The 21,933-nt window shown below is 38.0% G+C and overlaps 1 protein-coding gene across 4 annotated transcripts in view; it reads right to left on the minus strand.

Moving 5' to 3' along the window:
* The window catches only part of LOC100793039 (protein TIC236, chloroplastic), a 29,845-nt gene that overhangs the window by 532 nt on the left and 7,380 nt on the right, over positions 1-21,933 (minus strand). Inside the window, exons 11-22 of one of the 4 annotated variants that reach the window (XM_006578116.3) lie at positions 20,697-20,867; positions 20,487-20,546; positions 19,267-19,389; positions 18,414-18,689; positions 16,733-16,798; positions 16,215-16,343; positions 15,305-16,126; positions 14,946-15,226; positions 14,510-14,766; positions 13,504-13,745; positions 13,205-13,372; positions 788-1,060 (exon numbers count right to left, since the gene is read on the minus strand). In XM_006578116.3, coding sequence (XP_006578179.1) covers positions 788-1,060; positions 13,205-13,372; positions 13,504-13,745; positions 14,510-14,766; positions 14,946-15,226; positions 15,305-16,126; positions 16,215-16,343; positions 16,733-16,798; positions 18,414-18,689; positions 19,267-19,389; positions 20,487-20,546; positions 20,697-20,867 — 2,868 coding nt within the window. Of the gene's footprint in view, positions 1-787; positions 1,061-13,204; positions 13,373-13,503; positions 13,746-14,509; positions 14,767-14,945; positions 15,227-15,304; positions 16,127-16,214; positions 16,344-16,732; positions 16,799-18,413; positions 18,690-19,266; positions 19,390-20,486; positions 20,547-20,696; positions 20,868-21,933 lie in introns of those variants that run through there. The other 3 variants (XR_005891121.1, XM_014774516.3, XR_005891120.1) reach the window with 3 other exon arrangements.

Consider the following 21,933-nt stretch of genomic DNA (forward strand, 5'->3'; position numbering starts at 1 on the left):
TTTAGATAATGATAATAATAATAAGCTTACCAATGAGTAACAATAAAGCCTGCTGTTCCAACATTGAAAGGATTTGGCAACTAATGAATGCTTCTACATGTGATGTAAGAACAATTAGATGATGTGTTATGGATACTTCAGCATGTCTGGTTAATGATAACCAAATATTTTCCCATGAATAAAAACCCACTCACTGGTCAGGGAAAAAAAATGATAAAAAGCCATTATTATATTCAGCAAAAAAAGAAAAGAGATAAGGAAAAAAAATCCCAGTTTAGAAATAGTTAATTATTCAGCTAAGTAATGATAGTAATGATGTCTACACTCCAAAAGGTTATTAATAAGTAACCATTTATTATTCCTAAACTATTATATACATGAGAAAATAGTGTATGCAGTGATTGTGTAAAGGGATTTTACAATGTCATCTAATTACAAATTATCATGTATGGTGAGTTTGTTGACTTCTACAATAATTACTTTAAAAGTCATACCCATAATGATTTTTTAATTAATTGACATTATAAATTCTTTTACACTGATAATACACAGAAATTGTAATATATATTAAGAATACTTTCTATGTTCTTCTCCATTACATTTTAACTATCATGATCAAAATAGAGCTTTTATCATCTGTTGCTTTATTTACAAAGAAACATTACAACTAATAATTTCCCTCTATTGATATACAGATCAATTGACAAGTGAAGTTGGCTGAAATTAATAGAAATCCAGTTCTTAGAAAGCAAAGCTTTGAAATATAAACTAATTTGATTATAATTACCTGAATACGTTTCCCAAGCTGGACTTCAACATCTGTACCAAATGATAAATTAGCAGCAAGTAACGTGAAAGGATCTACTGTAGCACCAGAAGAAACCAAACTAGGAATCTGAGGAGCGTAAACCAACTTCCACTTAGCCAGACCAAACTGTCCCTTCCCTTCTATTCGTGGCATTAGCTTTTCAAGAGTAGCAGTTGCAAGCTTTTCAAATGCAAGTTGACCATTGTTTTCCAAAATGGATTCTGCTAACTGACTATCAAGTCTTCTGGCAACCTGCATGGGTTGAAATAATTAACAAGACCATGCTGCCAGAAGGAAAAATCATGAGCATTGATCTTTCATAGATGAAACTATTGACTAACTTTAAAACTTTAGAATAATTAGGGCAACTTTTAGATCCAGCAGCACATGGAGATTTTTTGTGACCATAACACAGTTAAAGTGAATCCTGCCTAGGGTAGCTTTGCTATTCTTAGCCGGTCCCAAGCCCGGATAAAAGGAGAGGGTTGTGTTAGGCTTTCGACAGCCAACGTTAAACTTTGTCGAATCTCTATGACATGGATCAATTACGTAATAATGTGAATGCTAGGTCGTTGCCCGGAAGCAACGCGCTGTATGGCTCGAGTACAGTGTCAAAAGAGCAAGGGCCGCTGCATCGCCGCCCGGATGTAGTGAAAAGTAAGCAAGGGTTCCCACATTTTCGTGAACGGGTGTGGGTAAAGAAACTAGTTCATGACAGGAGGATTCGCTTTGGTACATGGAATATAGGCACACTTACTGGAAAATCTATGGAAATAGTGGATGTTATGGTGAGGAGGAAGATCAATTTTATGTGCCTACAAGAAACTAAGTGGACAGGTGAAAAAGCGAAAGAATTAGACAACTCGGGATTTAAGCTGTGGTATACGGGAAAAATCAGATCAAGAAATGGGGTAGGGATTATTGTGGACAAGGAGTGGAAGAAGGATGTCGTGGATGTAAGAAGAGTAGGAGATCGTATCATAGTCTTAAAATTAGTAGTGGGACAGGACACCTTTAATGTTATTAGTGGGTACGCACCTTAGGTTGGGTTAGCAGAACACTTTAAGGTAAAATTTTGGGAGGATCTAGAAGGGGTACTTCAGGATATACCCCAAGGAGAGAAAGTTTTCCTAGGAGGGGATCTCAATGGACATGTAGGTAGCGTGGCTAGAGGTTTTGAGGGGGTGCATGGGGGTTTTGGCCTAGGGGAGATGAATGGGGAGGGTAAATCCATCTTGGAGTTTTCGGAGGCTTTGGATCTTTCTATAGCCAATACATGGTTTAAGAAAAGAGAGGAACATCTTATCACTTACAAAAGTGGAGGGACATGTTCTCAGATAGATTTCTTCCTTATCAGGAAGTCTGATAGGAAGTATTGCTTGAACTGTAAAGTTATCCCGGGAGAGAGCTTGACTACCCAACATAGAGTTTTGGTTATGGATGTAAGAATTAGAGATAGGGCAAAGAGAAGAAGTCCTCTGGTAGCACCAAGGATCAAATGGTGGCACTTGAAGGGTGAGAAACAAGGAATCTTCCAACAAAAGATATGGGAGGGTTGGTGTGGACAATCACAAGGAAGTGCAAATGATATGTGGAACAAGATGTCCCAAGAGATTATTAAAGTGGCTAAAGAGACGTTGGGTGAATCTAGAGGTTTTGGACCTAGGGGTAAAGAATCGTGGTGGTGGAATGAAAATGTTCAGAGCAAAGTTAGAGTAAAAAATGAGTGTTTCAAGGAGTGGTCTAGGTGTAGAAATTCTGAAACTTGGGATAAGTATAAGATAGCTAGAAATGAAACCAAAAAGGCGGTGAGTGAGGCAAGAGCCCAAGCTTTTGACGGACTATACCAAGCTCTAGGAACCAGGGACGGAGAGAGATCTATATATAGGCTTGCTAAGGGTAGAGAGAGGAAGACTAGAGATTTGGATCAAGTAAAGTGTGTTAAGGATGAAGAAGGCAAAGTCTTAGTGCATGAAAAAGATATCAAGGAAAGGTGGAAGGCGTATTTCCACAACTTATTTAATGATGGATATGGATATGACTCTAGCAGTCTAGACACAAGAGAAGAGGACCGGAACTATAAGTACTATCGTCGGATTCAGAAACAGGAAGTAAAGGAAGCGTTGAAAAGAATGAGTAATGGTAAGTCGGTGGGGCCAGACAACATACCTATTGAAGTGTGGAAAACTCTTGGAGATAGAGGTCTTGAGTGGCTCACCGAACTCTTTAACGAAATTATGAGGTCAAAACGCATGCCGGAGGAATGGAGGAGAAGCACGTTAGTGTCAATCTATAAGAACAAGGGGGATATACAAAATTGTGCAAATTATAGGGGAATCAAGCTCATGAGTCATACCATGAAATTATGGGAAAGAGTGATCGAACGGAGATTAAGAAAGGAGACTCAAGTTACTGAGAATCAATTTGGTTTCATGCCGGGAAGGTCGACCATGGAAGCGATTTATTTATTACGGCGGGTGATGGAGCAATATCGCATGGCCCAACAAGACTTGCACTTGATTTTTATTGACTTGGAGAAAGCGTATGATAGAGTGCCTAGAGAGATTTTGTGGAAAGCTCTAGAGAAGAAAGGGGTTAGGGTTGCATATATTCGAGCTATCCAAGATATGTATGATAGGGTATCGACTAGTGTTAGGACACAAGGTGGAGAGTCAGACAATTTTCCCATCACAATTGGTTTACATCAAGGGTCAACCCTTAGCCCCTACCTTTTTACCTTAATTCTGGATGTCCTCACGGAACAAATCCAAGAGATAACGCCGAGATGCATGCTTTTTGCAGATGACATAGTCCTCCTTGGAGAGTCGAGGGAGGAGTTGAATGAGAGGTTGGAAACTTGGAGACGAGCTCTAGAAACACATGGTTTTCGCCTAAGCAGAAGCAAATCGGAGTATATGGAATGTAAGTTCAACAAAAGAAGGAGGGTTTCTAACTCAGAGGTGAAAATAGGAGACCATATTATCCCTCAAGTCACACGGTTTAAATATCTTGGGTCTGTAATACAGGATGATGGGGAAATTGAAGGGGATGTGAATCATCGCATTCAAGCAGGATGGATGAAATGGAGAAAAGCATCGGGGGTGTTATGTGATGCAAAGGTACCGATCAAGCTAAAGGGAAAGTTTTATCGGACTGCGGTAAGACCGGCGATTTTGTACGGAACAGAATGTTGGGCGGTCAAGAGCCAACATGAGAATAAAGTAGGTGTAGCGGAGATGAGGATGTTGCGGTGGATGTGTGGTAAGACTCGACAGGATAAAATTAGAAACGAAGCTATTAGAGAGAGGGTTGGAGTAGCGCCTATTGTAGAGAAGATGGTGGAAAATAGACTTAGGTGGTTTGGGCATGTCGAGAGAAGACCGGTAGACTCTGTAGTGAGGAGAGTAGACCAGATGGAGAGAAGACAAACAATTCGAGGCAGAGGAAGACCCAAAAAGACTATAAGAGAGGTTATCAAAAAGGATCTCGAAATTAATGGTTTGGATAGAAGTATGGTACTTGATAGAACATTATGGCGGAAGTTGATCCATGTAGCCGACCCCACCTAGTGGGATAAGGCGTTGTTGTTGTATAACACAATTAAAGTGAATGTTAATGTGCACACACAATGGTCTAATACTCTTTTTTTTTTTTTTTATCAGCAAAGACAATATATATATATATATATATATATATATATATATATATATATATATATATATATATATATATATATATATCTCCGAGTCCCAGAGATACAAAGATCACATATGTGAGATAGCTCACACAATTGGTCCCGGATATCAGACTTAACACAGTCTCAATAGGAACCAAAAGCTGACTACATACAAGAGTCTATATCTACTGTTATCCTATAGCTGCTAGCCTCAGCTAATAAACAAAACCTGCTCTAAGATTACTTGACCATTGGTTAAAATGGGTTGTAAAATCTTTCTCCAAACTTTTAAGCCATGTCCAGAGTAAGAATGTTGCATCATCCAACAATTTGTTCCCATTGAAGGTTTCATTGAAAAATAGTATCTTGTTCCTCTGCTGCCATATGGACCATGTCAAAGCCAACCACCAACACTGCCACCTATTGATCCTTATTCCATCAGCCAAACCAGTTACATGTTGAAGGAAATGTTGCCTTGGGGTTTGCGGGAAAGCACCTTGGATATTCATCCAAGACAAGGATTCCCACCATACAGGAAGGATTTTGCTGCAATGGATAAATAAGTGGATTGCATCCTCCTCCATGCTCCTGCAGAATGGACAGCACATATCATTGATCTCAACCTGTCGTCTTTGCAAGTTTGTTTTTGTTGACAATCTATCTCTAAGTAATCTCCAACCGAAGACTGAAATTTTGTTTGGAATCTTTAGTTTCCATCAAAACATCCATTATGATTCCCCTCTGTTGTTTTCCACCCTTAACATATTATAAGCACTTTGTGCCGAGTATTGACCACTTGGATCAGCCTTCCACACCCAATCATCTCTTCCTATGAAGTACCGACACAGATACGGACACCAGACACGACATGGACACGTGGACACCTCACCTCTTAAAAAAGTTAATGGGATGCTGATTTACTTATCAGTGTCGGTGTCGTGTCGGACACAGACACGGACACGTGTGAGACACCCGGACATGGCAAGGGGATGGGGTGTCCGTGCTTCATAGATCTCTTCTATGTGGCTGTATTATCTTGCCTTCAACATCTCTTAGGAAACTAACAGCCATGGCAATCTCACTGTCGAAAAGTGGCCTCCTCCATATGAATTCCCACTCCCACCTTGTGTCCTTGTGAGCTCCCATCTGTCGGATGACCTGATTTTGCTGACAAGAAATGAGATATAATCTGGGGTATTTTGCTAATAGTGTTTCCTCCCCAGTAACCCAACTGTCCTCCCAAAACTTGATCCTCTCACCACACCCAACCCTCCACAACGTTCCATTTTGAAGAGTCCGACCCTGTTGCGAATGATGAAAAGCCATTTTAAAGTCCCTCCACCATATGGATTCGTTGGTGTCCCGAGATGTTGCATCCAAGCTCCTCCAGCCACCATATTTTGACTCCAATATCCTAGCTCATAATTCTCCTTGATGCTGAAATAGACTTCATTTCCATCTGCAATGCAAGATTGAAAGTCTTAATGTCCTTGAGGCCCAATCCCCCTTTTTCTTTTGGGAGGCACACTGTCTCCCACTTAATTCAGGCAATCTTGTTTTGCTCAGATCCGCCACCCCATAGGAATCTGCGTTGTAAACACCAGCTTGTCCACCACTCTACTAGGGACCCTGAAAAATGAAAAGAAATAAATGAAAATTGATGTTAATACCGACTGTATAAGGGTCACTCTCCCCCCAAAAGAAATGTGTCTTTGCTTCCACTTTGTTAATTTTCTCCCACACTTGTTAATGATAGAATCCCACAACTGACATCGCCTCAGGTTTGCCCCAATGGGTATGCCCAGGTAAACGAAAGGAATGACCAGCAAGTTACAATTCAAGTAGTTGGCCGCATCTTGCTTCCATTGGTCCGACACTCCAATTGCTTCAAAACAGTTTTTTACAAAGTTAATTTTTAGGCTTGATGTGAGTTCGAAGGTCCTCAGGATAGCTTTGATAGCCTTGACATTCTCCATTGATGTCTCGCCAAAGAATATTGTGTCATTCGCAAATTGTAGGATGCTTATTCCCACATTATTTGAGTCCACTGGGAATCCTCTGAACAAATTTTTTTCCACAGCTTCTCTCATCAATCCATTTAGAGCTTCAACAACAACATTAAAGAGAAGGGGTGCTAATGGATCCCCTTGCCTAAGTCCTCTTTGTGGAATGAACTCAGTCGAGGGGCTTCCATTCACTAGTATCGAAAGAGACGCAGATCTTAAACATCCCTCAATCCATTTGATCCATTTGGAGCTAAAACCTGTCCTTCTCAGCATGTATAACAAGAATTCCCATGAGACTGAATTATATGCCTTCTCATAGTCTACTTTAAACACAAGGTATGATTTTTTACTCCTTTTAGCTTCTTCGATCACCTCATTTGCTATTATCACACTGTGCAACAGATGTCGGTCCCTTATAAATGCAAATTGTGTTTCATCTATTATGAGTGGCATCACCTTCTTCAGTCTTTTAGCCAACATCTTGGACACTATCTTGTACATATAGCCTATTAATGAAATAGGTCTATAGTCATTCAGGATTTGTGGATCAGCCACCTTAGGAATTAGGACTATAAAAGATGCATTACAATCCCTTGGAAAAGTTCCATTGACATAGAATTCATCTAGAAACCGAAGGACATCAGGTTTGATTATTTGCCAGAATTTCTTGATGAACTTGAAGTTTCGTCCATCTAGGCCTGGACTTTTCTCACTCTCACAGTCCCATATAGCCCGTTTTACTTCATCCTCCTGAAAGCGTCCCAACAGCATATCATTTTGTTGTTGACCAATGGTCTGAAAACAGATTCCATCCAACCAGGGTCTATGATGATCAGGTTCTTGAAATCTTTGCAAGAAGAACAATCTGACTTCCTCTTTCACTCTTGCCGGTTTGTTAATCCAGGTTCCATCAATCATCACTCCTTTTAGAGAGTTGTTTCTGCGATTAGCATTCATCATCAAGTGGAAGTACCATGAGTTGCAATCGCCTTCTTTAATCCATCTTGACCTCACCTTCTGCCTTAGAAGAGACTCATGTGATTGAGCAGCTACCCATAATGCTTCCTGTAACTACTTCCTTGTTAACACTTCTTGGGGAGATAGTTATCTATGGATTGTGTCCTCTTCCATTTTGTTTAACTCAGCCTCAATCTTCTTGACCTTCTTAAAAGTACTTGAATTTAAGTGTGAGGAAATTTCACTCACATGACTCTTGATATTCATGTTTCAGCTTACAATTTATAGAGTACAAAGCATAAGAGAGAGAAAGGGGGAAAAGACAACCTAGCCTAGTCTATGTGACAGCCTAGTCTAGTCTATGTCTGCTGACTTCTAAAACAAGGAAAAAATATTTAGTAATGATGCATACAAATCTAATTTAGAAACCCCAAAAGATATTCAACACTCCCCCTCAAGCTGGAGCATATAGATCATATGCACCAAGCTTGGAACAAATAGACTGAATCCTAGGTCCTCGCAATGACTTAGTCAAAATATCTGCTGGCTGATCATTAGAGCTAATGAACTCAGTGATAATTTCTTTGGACAATAGTTTCTCCCGAATGAAATGATAGTCAATTTCTATGTGTTTGGTTCTCTCATGAAAGACTGGATTTGAAGCAATATGGAGAGCGGCTTGGTTATCACAATATAACTTCATCTGCCCAACTTCACAGAATCTCAATTCTTGAAGTAGTTGTTTGATCCACATAAGTTCACATGTAGCCATGGCCATAGATCTATATTCAGCCTCTGCACTGGACCGGGCAACAACAGTTTGCTTCTTGCTCTTCCAAGAGATAGCATTCCCTCCAATGGAAACACAATATCCGGATGTGGATCTCCTATCCATAGGACAACCAGCCCAATCTGCATCACAATACCCAGATACTTGTGTATTACCTTTGTCTTCATAAAGTAATCCTTGTCCTGGAGCTCTCTTAATGTATCTAAGAATACGCATAACAGCATTCCAATGATCAACATGAGGATTTTGCATAAATTGGCTCACCACTCCAACAGCAAAGGAAATATCAGGTCTTGTAATGGTGAGATAAATGAGTTTTCCCACAAGTCTTTTATATCTCTCGGGATCAGGACACATTTCACTCTGATCTGCCAGAAGCTTCAGATTTGGATCCATAGGACTATCAACAGGTCTACAATTCTGCATGCATGTTTCCTCCAAAATGTCAAGGGCATACTTCCTCTGAGAGATCACAACGCCATCTCTTGACTGAGCCACCTCAATACCAAGGAAGTACTTCAAATATCCCAGGTCTTTGGTCTGGAAATGACTGAATAAGTGCTCCTTTAGCTGAACAATCTTAGTAGCATCATTCCCTGTAATCACTATATCATCAACGTATACTATCAAATAAACACATTTCCCAGGGGATGAATGACAATAAAAAACAGAATGATCAGCCTCACTTCGTTTCAACCCAAAAAGTTGAATATGACTGAATTTACCAAACCAAGCTTGAGGGGATTGCTTCAACCCATAGAGAGATCAACGCAGCTTACAAACAAGACCATACTCCCCCTGAGCAACAAACCCAGGAGGTTGCTCCATATAAATCTCCTCCTCAAGATCACCATGGAGGAAAGCATTCTTAATGTCAAGCTGATGAAGAGGCCAATGACGCATGGCTGCCATAGCAAGAAACAGACGAACAGTGGTGATTTTAGTCACAGGAGAAAAGGTGTCACAATAATCAAGGCCATAAATCTGAGTATAGCCTTTAGCTACCAATCGAGCCTTAAGCCGATCAACCTCACCATTAGGCCCAACTTTAACTGCATAGACCCATCTACAACCCACAGTCTTCTTGCCAGGTGGAAGAGGAACAAGTTCCCAAGTACCATTATTTTCAAGGGCCTGCATTTCATCAATCATAGCCTGTCGCCATCCAGGATGACTAAGTGCCTCATGAACATTAGAAGGAACATGGTGTGAGGATAAAGAGAAAACAAAGGAAGAATATGAAGGAGACAAGCGATGGTAACTCAAAAAATTATAAATAGGATGAGGGTTGCGAGTGGATCGAGTACCTTTTCGGATGGCAATGGGCCAGGCTGACTCAGAGTGATGAGAGACAGGTGAGGAAGCAGGATCCATGGTTGGAGGACTAGTTGGAGAAGGATGAGAATCACGAGGGGAGGTTTCAGGTACTGTAGAATCAGCTGGCCGTGTCCTGTGATGATATGTAAGCAGAGGTGGAGAGACAACTTCAATTGAATTTGGTAGAGAAGATGGGACTTCATTGACATTTTGGTCGGAGTTACCTAGAGGACAAGGAATTGGCAGTACTTCCTGGAGAGAAGAAGAATGATCTACAGAGGATGAGAAGAAAGGTGTGTCTTCAAAGAAGGTTACATCTGCAGACATATAATATCGTCTTATGATTGGAGAGTAACATTTGTAACCCTTTTGAAGACGAAAATAACCCAAAAAGACACATTTTACTGACTTAGCTGAAAGTTTGTCTAAATCAGGGAAAAGATCATGGACAAAACAAGTACAACCAAACACTCTAGGAGAGACATGAAACAATGGGTCATGAGGAAAGATAATTGAGTGAGGAATTTGGTTTTCAAGAGAAGAAGAAGGCATCCTATTAATTAAGAAGCACGCAGTAAGTACTGCGTCTCCCCAGTGATGTGTAGGAACATTAGAATTTAACATTAGGGAACGAGCAGTTTCAAGAAGGTGACGATTTTTCCTTTCAGCTATGCCATTTTGTTGAGGTGTATGAGGACATGTGGACTGGTGTAGGATACCTTTTGAGGATAAAAAAGAGGAAAGATCATGAGAGAAATATTCTTTTGCATTATCACTTCTGAAAATCTTGATTGTTTTTCCAAATTGATTTTCAATCTCATTGCAAAACGACTTAAATATGGGCAAAAGTTCAGATCTATCTTTCATTAAATAAACCCAAGTACATCTGGATTCATCAATGAAGGTTACAAAATATCGAAAACCAAAAGATGTAACACGACTTGGTCCCCAAATATCAAAATGAATGATAAAAAAAGCCGAATCACATCTTTGTACAGTTTAAGGAACTGATGACCTAACATGTTTTCCTAGTTGACAAGACTCACAGTCTAAGACTTGAAGGTTTTTAAGACTAGGAACCATTATTTTTAGCTTGGATAAACTTGGGTGACCCAGACGATCATGCAAAAGTTTGGGTTTTGAGGATGCAAAACAGGATATCGGAGAGCTGGATTCTAAATAATACAGTCCTCGTGATTCACGTCCTTCTCCAATCAGTCGACCCGTCCCATGTTCCTGAATAACAAAGGAATTAGCGGTAAAGGTTACTGAACAATTTAATGAGCGAGTCAACTGACTTAATGAGATTAGATTATATGGACACTGAGAAACAAATAATACAGAATTTAATTTCAATGAAGGAGATAATGATACTTGACCACTTCCTTGAGACGCAACTTTGGACCCATTGGCTACAGTAACAAGGTGAGGAATCTTTGGAAAGAAAATAGATGAAAAGGAGGACTTGTTACTAGAGATATGATCAGAGGCACCTGAGTCAAGTATCCAAGGGCTAGGACTTCCGATTGATTGAGAAACACATGCTGTTGAGAAACATGGTACTGATGAAGATGATGCTTGATTGCTGGATTTCTCGGACTTGAGCTTCAAATACTCTTGGTATTCCTCATCAGAAAACTTAGACTCAGATTTTTCTGACTTGGATACCTGTGCCACTTTGTCAGGGAAGCCATGCAAAGAGTAACAATTTTCTTAAGTGTGACCCATCCTCTTACAATATGTGCATTGCGGACGTCCACTTCTTCCATTGCGGCCTCCTCTACTGTTACGGCCTCCCCCTCTCCCACGAGGTGCCACCATGGCTGATGTTTTCACAGCATCAGTGAGATTTTCATCCTTCAACGCATGAGGTACACGGAGAAGCCTAGTAATGAGAGAATCCATCGATGGGACTTGATCTCCAGCTAGGACCTGATCACGTACATGATCAAAATCTGAGTGTAGACTCCTCAAGATAAGGACCACAAACTTGTCCAGTTTCCTATTCACCTCTTCCAACGAATCAGCCACAAGAAACCTTCTCAGCTCTTCTACTGCTGCCCGAGCTTTACCCATATGTGCAATCATGTCATGGTTAGATTGCTTGAGAGCTGTAACTTTCACAGTCGCATCAAATAGGCTTTGAATATCGTTGGCGAAGATCTCTTGGGCCTTCTTCCAAAAAAGATGACATGTTTTAAAAGATCTGAGAATTTCCAAAACATCTTACTCGACCGATTGCCACAGAACAGCACATAGTTGATAATCTACCTTCTCCCATTCAAGTTTCTTGTCGTTTGGAACAGCATTGACGTTTTTCTCTAGGTGGTCATGGTACCCTTGACCAAGAAACCATAACTCAACTGAAGCAGACCACGACAAATAATTTTTCCAATTGAGCTTGGCAGTTGCAATGGTTGAGGTTCCAGAAAATGAAAAAACAGGACCAGAAGTAGCCATTTTGACCCAAAAAAAAAATTCCGGCGAGATTCCGGTGGCCAGAGTGTGGCGGCCGGCGGCGGCAGATGGTGGCCGGAGGTGGCGGATGGTGGCGGTGGCGACGGTGATGGCCGGAACCTGCTCTGATACCAACTTGAATTTAAGTGTGAGGAAATTTCACTCACATGACTCTTGATATTCATGTTTCAGCTTACAATTTATAGAGTACAAAGCATAAGAGAGAGAAAGGGGGAAAAGACAGCCTAGCCTAGTCTATGTGACAGCCTAGTCTAGTCTATGTCTGCTGACTTCTAAAACAAGGAAAAAAATATTTAGTAATGATGCATACAAATCTAATTTAGAAACCCCAAAAGATATTCAACAAAAGTATCTCCAAAGTGTTCCCTATTCCAAATCTTCAACCTTTCTTTGAGTTGTTTTATTTTTTCTTTAAGCACATAACCTCCCCATCCCTACTGCTGATTGGAGGTCCAGCATTCCTGAACAATTAATGGTCTAATACTTTGAGTTACTTGTTTGGCTTCAACCGGGGATTTTTAGAGCTTAATCAGCTCAAGGACTTGTTCCATCACTAACAAGACTGGACCAGTTGATCCTAAACCCTAAACCCAATTAGGAGGATATGGGACCCCAAGTTTCAAATATGATTACAATTTACAACTCTTATATAATAATGCTTCTTCAGCGAATAGATAACAAAAATAACTAAATTGGCTCATGCACATGCGAGAGTTCATTCTTTTATTATTTGTTGTGAAATGAGTGAAGTTGTTGACTTGTTGTCTTCCATTGAGAGTGCTTGTGATTGATTTATTTCATGGGTTAATAGAGAACAAAATTCACAAAGCCATACATTAAAAAGAAATAAGTTTGGCAGTCAGAGCAGGAGTCTCTTAGAACAGAGAGAATAAGAAGTCCGACACATCCAAAAAATTACAAGTGCAAATAATGGCCATTGGATGGCAAAGTTACTCAAGTTTACATTTTCCCCTTGCATGTGTTTTTTTGGTAGAATAAAATGACACTGAAACTTGCAGGGTAAGTGTAACTTTTAAAAAAGAATCAGCATAGATATGAACCTTATATGCGTCGTGTTTGACAATGACAACACATGTTACAAGTTGAACACAACACTATAGTTTAGAGCTCCAGATTGATCAAGCAAGATAATGGAGAGCAGTGTCATTTACCTCAATTGGTGACAGTGCATCCTGTTCTACAAAGTCCTGCCAATTGCTAGCTCGACGATGAATTCTATATTGCCTCTCAGATCCAACCAAGGTTAAATCTAGCATAGGATCTAGTCCATTATCAGGCTCAAACCTTGCAACATTGAGATGCTCCCGTTTTAACCTCACCTGCATTTAAAATGAATTTTATCAACCTAAACAAAGGCTTCAGAAAGTTAGGGGGAAAACCAAAACAAAACTATCCGAGAAGAAACTGTGATTACTGTTCATAAGAGTTTCAAAAAAAACTTCACACAAACCTGCATTGCGACTAGATCAACTTCACCATTCTCAAATGTCAGTGTGCCCCTAGGTTTTATACATTTGGGATGGGCAAGACCATTCAACTCAAGCTCTCCACTAACAGCAAAATTAAGGATGAAAGGATAAACTATCTTCAACTCTGGTCCAAGCACAAGCTTCAGATTACTAAGGCAGATTCCTATATTTGGTTTTATCTGCACTTCCTCCATATCCTTTTCCACCTGAATTGACTCATTGACTGCCATGTGTTTTTTTTTCCAAAGGAAAATATCATCATATACCCAAAAAATATTAGCTAGTTCCCTAGAATAGAGCTATATCACACAAAAAAAAAAAGCAAATCTTTCCAAATAAAAGGAAATAAAACAACAAACTTGTACTTGTACATAGAAAAAAATGGAAATAGCATCCTAAAGTAGTACTATTTACAATAAGACAGAAATAAACCTATCCTACAAATCTGTTCTAATAATAAAAAATCAACAACAGTAACTAGTAACATAATTATTCCTTTTATATTTATAACATAAAAAGTGTAACTTTATCCTCTACAGTTCTTTTTTCAATCAACTCTTTCCTCAGCCTACATAAATTTTCATTGTATCCCTTTTCCTTCTTCACAAGAAAACGTAAAAGCATGTTTATAATGTTGTATCAAATTGATATTTTCATTGGTAACATGATGTTACTAATTTTAAACATTAATTGCACTTTACCATCCTGACTCATTACAAGTTTGAATGCTGAAGATTACTATCTAAAAGTTATGATCATGATAGTTACATTGATATCATCATGGTTTATCACAATGCTAACTTCATGGTTGGCAGTTAAGCAAAAATAATTTGAGTAAAAATGTATATGCATGATTTAGATTGAATACACGCAGAGTCATTAATCCAGAGTAATACATTCACAATAATAAGCAAGTCAATTCTGATTATAGAGCAATATTATAAGGCAATGGGAGAAGATCACATGCTAAACCACGTAAAGTATTACCACAGTCAGAGGATTGAGAATTTTTGGCCATCGGAGAAGCAGCTTCTGAGCCAAAATACCGTGAAATATATCTTGAAGCAAATGATTTATCAACGCTACCACGGGGAAGTGCAGATGGATATGATGGGAATCCATTGGAAGCAGCACCACCCTTATCATGTGGCAAATACACTTCTCCCTGACTAAGTTTAATATTTCCTGAAATGTTAGGTTGCAATATGGAACCAGTTATTTGCACCTGGGAGTTGACCTGGCCACTGACAAAAGTAGGGGTTTTTTAAAATAAAAATCATATAAGGCAAATAAAATGTAATAAAATAAAAGTTACATTGTCAAAAGTCAATAATATTTGAGATTTGATGATCACATTAGCTTCATACATCCATTAATAAGTCAAAACATAGCTTAGATCCCTTGCGCAAGGTAAAAAGCCAACCTTAAAATATTTTTTGCCTGCACTTCTAGAACTTCACACTTAAACTCGATCTTGTCATTGAGAGCTGCTTCCTTTGTTCTGAGGGGAAGGTTCCCTTTTACAAGCAGCTTTCCCTTTCTGCCTATCCTACTCTCCAGTGAGGGGATGGATAACCTGTTTGATTTCATGTGCACAGTTCCACCAAAGTTGGTCAGTGAATTTCGGAACACGGGTGAAGAGATAGATGCCCTACATAATGATGCATATCCATTAAGCACTGGTTGGTCAACTGTACCTCTGACCTGTTAAGTCAATCCACATGACAATACTTCAGATAAGTAAAAATAATTATTTAACAAAAATCTATTGACATCACCCACCTCAAGCATGATATCAGCACTGCCATAAAGCCAATTGGCATAAGGAGTTAAAGCTGTTACTAGCATCATTCCCCCATCTTTTATATCAACATCAACCCTGACTTCTCTAACATCTAAAATTTGCCAATTTAAACCTTTAAGGCTTTCAGCTAATTGAGTATTCCAACCTTCTTCATTTCTACGTCTAGAAACTTTTTTGTCTCTGGCATCATCGGTGGCCCCCATGTTCTTCTTTTTCACCCATTCAGGAGCCCAAGTAGCCCTATTCTTATCTAATTCCACATCTTGCTGTGACATGTTACTTTGGAAAAAAGTAACAGGAATAGCTCCTTGAATTAGTACATGACCATTCTGGATCAAAGGTTCAAATTTTGCATTGAATAGAAAACGATTGGTTGAGGTCAGAGAGGCAACGACTTCTGCTCGTTCAAGAACAATTCCACCAATGGCACCATCAAGTAGCCTAATTTGAGCATCACATTCTGGTTTTGCTAAACTTCCTCTAAGATCTCCTTCCATATGCAAGATCCCCCTAATGGGTGCTAACAATTGCCACAGAGAATGAACAGCGTTGGATGCTGTAGAGTCAATGATCTGAACTACTGTTGGTATCAGACTAACAGGAAAGTTTAAGACAGCAAAATGAAGGTTGGATTTAGGTCCTAACAAAGTTCCATCAGCATGAATTGTGGCATTATCCTTCTGGATCAAAATTTTCTCCAGGTGCAAGCCATCAACATTACTATAAGTACCAACTGCCAAGACACACTGAGTTTTGTATTCTCCCCACTCCCAATCCTCCCCATGAAAGTCAAATTCTGCCTGAAATGGAATTGAATGGAAAGCCATTCATCAAAAAGTAGATGATTTATGCCAACCGCCAATAATACAAACAACAATAAATTTTTACCAGGGTGTCTCCATTCCCTCCACCACTTGCATTGAGAGAACCATGCCAGCGACCTTTGAGTTCAAGTAAACCAGGAAGGCTCAAATCTTCAAGAACATCATTTGACGGAACATGATGCTCCCTTATTAACTGCAAGTTGAGTATCATTAATGACAAACAAAGAAACTTCAATTTTTGCAGTGAATATCATTTGAATCATGAATAAAATTTGGATCATGAATTAGATACAATTTGATAGGTGTTTTTGGTGTCATTCTCAAATCAGAATTAGAGTTTCATCCCATTAATCTAGGTTGACAACTAGACATTTAATGCAAACCTTTATTATATAGATTACCGAGTTGAAACTCCAATTTTGATTAGAGAACAACACCAAAAGCACCTAACGAACTACATCTAAGTTGTTTCCTTAATAAATAAACATTACATGCCCAGTTCATGTTGGGAGCACAAACTCAGATGCATCAAGTATATTGTGGCTTTTGAAAAGAAAATAAAATATGATTCCTTGATGATACCTCAATCAGTTGTTGAGTGCTCATAGAATATAATCCTATCGACTGCAAACTTTGAATAAAAAAATCCTACAAGTGACATGGTAACACGCATAATCAGCATTCTATTTCTTAAAAAACTAAGTAAACAGGATGAACCACAGGTTTTAAGGTAACACACATTAGTATTATCTTTTCTCAAGGTCTATATATGTAATAAAAAACTGACAATCATTAAAATTTTCAGCAGATACATACCTGCAAACATATACAACATAAAATTATAGGGAAAAATTATTTCAAATATGTTATTGAAACTTGAATGTTCTATTCTATTAATTTACAATTATAACTCAAAAAACAGAGGCTGATTAGAAAATAGAAACAGAAGCATGGTGATATAGCTTATTTATTCAGATTCTTCAACCCTATAGTATATTCTTGTTGCCCAAGTTGAATTAATTTTCATACTTATGCTTCAAGTCCAGTAAGGTTAATAAATTTAATTATGGCCTCCATCACTTATTGAGTTCTCAAAAGAATAATCGGAGGCAGAAACAATGATTTAGGAGATAGATATTTGTTATAGGAATAAAAATTAATAACAGTATAACACCAGTAAACCTCCAAGAAAACTAGTACTTTACACACAAAGGCTTGTCATCAATACAATACAATACAGCAACAAATCCAACAATGAAGCCTTATCCCAACTGGATGGGTTCAGCTACTTGCACACAAAACTAATTAAAAAGAAAGTATTGGCAACATTAATGCATCAGTAACAACAATAACAACCAAGCCTTATAACACTCAATAGGGTTGGCTACATGGCACACAACACACTTAATGAGTTAATGCTAATGGGCTCTATCAAAAACTAAATCTTCAGTAAAACTATTTAGAGCAAGTTTCTTTCCTTTTTTCCTATAGATTCTCCTAAACTTTTTTGTCTTATTTAAAAAATTATCATAGCATAAAACTTCCTTAACATGAATGGAGATGAACAAACCCCTCAAATAGAGTTCAGTTCTCATTTACCAGGGTTTCACTGTCCTCAGCCTTTTAGATGCTAGAGTTTGACAGCTACATTTTCAAGATTTAATGCCCAAAATCGATAGAAAATCAAAGAGAAAGAAGTCTAATTCCATTTTGTACAATGCAAGTATTCTTGTTATCTTACAAAGAAGTTATTTAACTGGTTATAAACTTCAATTTGATATAAGAGTAAGACAGAATGTGATTTGTTATCTATATTCATTTTTTAACCAAGAGTGATATAGTTATTATCAGTTCAATGGTAGGCTTTAAAGCTTTCAACAAGAAAAATTTCAATATCACTGAAATTTGTACTTGATTAAAACTCAAGCAACAAGAAAAACAAAAAAGCCACAAGCATGAAGAACCTAAAATTGAATTTGGCTTCCTCTAGCTTTATACCTACCCATTTTTTGGAAAAGAAAAAATGCTTTCGGTGTGAGTTGGGGAAGGCGAAGCAGGGAAAGCCAAAGTACATTCATATAAACTTGAAACCTTAAAAAGTAAAAATGTGATGTTCTATGGTTTTCAATAGCACCAAATAAACCATGTGGTTAGACTCCTGAATTAACCAACTCACATGTTACAAAGATAGAATCATTAGCAAGGTATCTAAATCAACTGATCTAGAATCTGACAATCAATGACATATAAAGCATAATACAACCTTTGATCTTGAAAGAACAGCAGGATCCATACTTCGAGAAAGAAGCCTTGCAAGAGGGAGCATCTCAGCAACCTCAGCTCTGGGAACTTCAAGTTTCATTCTCCACCTACCCATCGAGGATATAACACTACCAAGATGCCCAGACAAGAACCTTTTTAAAAAGCCATCCCCTTTTATGTCAACAGGGTTATCATCTCGAGTGCCAGGTAATACATATTCACCTTGCATTTCATAATAACTGTAGCTTTGTTCCAAAATAGTTTTTTCAATAGTGATCTGAACAATAGAACATCAACTGACAATCAGTAACAAAATTAACATAATTTACAGTTCAGAAGAAGTTTTTATTTGTGCAACATAACCACAACATAATATCATTACTCATTACTACGACAATGATTCATAATACGGTCTTATTTCTGTTACAATATTCTTAAAATATGGGTTTGGGCCTAACTCAACCCAACCAAACCAGCTTGTAGTCGATGTGGGACTAAGCCACAACCCTCAAGGCTGCAATTCAGGCAGCCTCAAAGAGGCCACAAATACGGCAGGCTAGGGGTGACTGCAATTAAGGCAGCTTTTCAACACCTATAACAGACAACAGCTGTTCTAACAGAATGACAGCTGGCTAACTAATGCTGAGTCAGCTTATCACTAATGTACAAGATACAAAGAGTACTCTTAACACTGAGATATACTAAGTACTCTATCAATTAGGCAATTATTTTCTCTGTAATTATTTCTCACGCTATATAATAATACACTCCGTTGTGTACATTGCCACACGGATTTAGTCTCATTTCTTTCTTTCTCTTATTCTCAACATAAGAGAATGAACTTAGGAACTCACAACATCTCCACTCCACCTAGCTGCCACATCCAGGGCTTCACCAAGCACTCCATTGAACTTTGGCTGAAGTACAGATATGATTCCATGTCCTCTTCTTTTTTGAAGATTAAGCTGGATTTCTGCCTGAAAAAAAAAAGGCAACCAGTTGAAAAACACCACATTATTTTCCTTACATGACCATTAAATAATGCCTTCACCAAGTCATCATTCAGGCAGGACTGAACAGAAAAAGGGAGAAGTAAAGAGTTAAAAAAAAATCTGATTGAAATGCCAAAAGTTGGATATTTCTGCCTGAAAAAAAAAAAAAGGCAACCGGCTTAAAAACACCACATTATTTTCATTACATGAGACCATGGCCATTAATAATGCCTTGACCAAGTCATCATTCAGGCAGGACTGAACAGAAAAAGGGAGAAGTGAAGAGGTAAAAGAAATGGCAACAAATCTGATAGAAACATCAAAAGTTGCGTATTAGAATTATTTTCCTCTAAGTTGTATGCTGTGTACATTTTTCATGTATGTGCATCTTTGCTATGTTTTGTCTTAGAAATATCTATACTGCTATAGAAAGGGATTCCTCCATTTGATGTCCACTTTTCTTTTACCAAAATAAAAAGTTAGATTTTTATTGTAATTTTAAATCGGAAAAAATCACCATTTTAAGGTAACCACAAAGTCCATCTTATAGACACCGTCCCGACATTTTAAGGAATTTTATTTTAAAAACTATTTTAAAAGAATATTTGTCATGTCTTTATATGATTAAATAAAAGTATATTCTTTTCTACCACCATCATAGGTACCCCTCATTATAAAAATATTCTAGACTTCTCCTAATAACTTGAGCTTTTGGGATACTGATCCTTAACACTGATTAGAACCTACTGTTTTGTGTACATCCTTTAAGCCCAAAGGCTTTTACATAAGCAGGTACACATATTAACTACAAATAATCATTGCTTGATTTTGTAGCAGTTTAAGATTTGGAGATGTTTATCAACTACTAATGATCATTTTTTGTCCACAAAGCCCTCTTACATTTACTCTATAAGCAATCTAGGGTCAAACCTCAAGATGAACTCATGCAGAACATAATATTGAAAACTGTCTAATCTCCCTGACAAAACTGGGTCAACTTCATTATGATCAAAACGTGCATTGGAGGTTACAGCAAAGGACAAGGATAATAAGGAATTATGAAGCCAAATTGGTAATATTACCCTCTGTATAGTTCCCTTGAGAGAAGCAAGTTCCAGCTCATCAAGTGGAAAATGCCATACCTACAAGTACGGCCCACAAAAGCAAGAAAAATGAAAAGAATGATTTTCAACATTAACTTTTGGGCTAATATTGAGTGCCAAAAAATATGCCAGCATAGAAACAAACATATCTGGATTCAAACATTGGGCCCAATATTTAAATATAAGTACCTCCAAGCTAGCTGAATGACATGGTTGAAAATCTACATTAGCCCTCAACTGGCCCTTATGAAGGGAAATGGACATCAGTTGTCCACTTTTCAGACCACTTTCACCACTGAGCTGTAGTGGCCCAACAAAATCCATCACAAGACTTTCATCAGGCCTACCAGAGGCATTCAACTGTGCTCCAATAAAGAATGGAAGTTAGAAAATCTAATATATTATTGTATAGCCAGACAATATGAAATGGTTTGCCACAAGGAAATCCAAAACTTGCAGACATAAAGATGTCTACCTTTCACAAATAACTAATTTTTTTTTAAATGTGGAGACTATGGTGGAAATTTTCCTTTTGGAATTAAATATAAATATAAACTTGTACAAAGGAGAAATATGAACAGGTAACAATTCACGTGTGAATGAGTTGACCAAGACTTAAAACTACGCTGATATCAATCACTTTTCTTAACTAAGGGAGAAAATCATAAGCAAAGCAAGGCCAGCATAAATTGTAAGGAAGAAGCAGTATAACCAGTTCATAAGTTTCTACACTGAAGAACCCATTCTTTCTCTAAAAGAGTTTCATCTTGAAGGCCAAATCTGATTTTTTGTTTCAGATAACGTTATCTTGTTTTTTCAGATGGGTTAGGCAATTTTGCCTTGTACTCTTTTTCCTGTATGCAGTACACCTAGTACTACATTATATATAAAATTATATATAGATTTTTGCTGTGCAAAAAAAAAATCTTGAAGGCCAAATCCAGCCTTTTTAATTTTTATTTTTTTAAAAAATGGATCCAACAAACTGCTATGTATTAACTTAAAACTTGCACATAAACCAATTCCAGGCTTTATGTATCAAACATCCTCAAAATGATTTTGGTGTGTGTGTAGGTGAGTGAGGGGTTAAGTGAATCATGAATTCACTGTATGGGAATACATGTATAGATTTCATCCATAAAAATATAAAACATGATAATCAATGGATATTTCAAAAAGGACTTCTTGGTAAAAATATTGCTAGTAAGGAACAATTAACCATTCAACTGTTAAATTAAGTCAACAAGCAGTTACTTATTAACTGTTCTTTCAACATATTAGCTGCTATCCCAATAATTGCTATGCATTTAAAAACTTCTTACCCCCATCCCCACCCATATTTAATACAAATCTCTTTGGTGGAACCCCTAGTCCATGATTTTGTAAACCCACTCCTCCCCACCACCCCCACCCCAACAAAAAACAA

Source organism: Glycine max, chromosome 4 (genome assembly GCF_000004515.6).
Source record: "Glycine max cultivar Williams 82 chromosome 4, Glycine_max_v4.0, whole genome shotgun sequence".
NCBI lineage: Eukaryota > Viridiplantae > Streptophyta > Magnoliopsida > Fabales > Fabaceae > Glycine > Glycine max.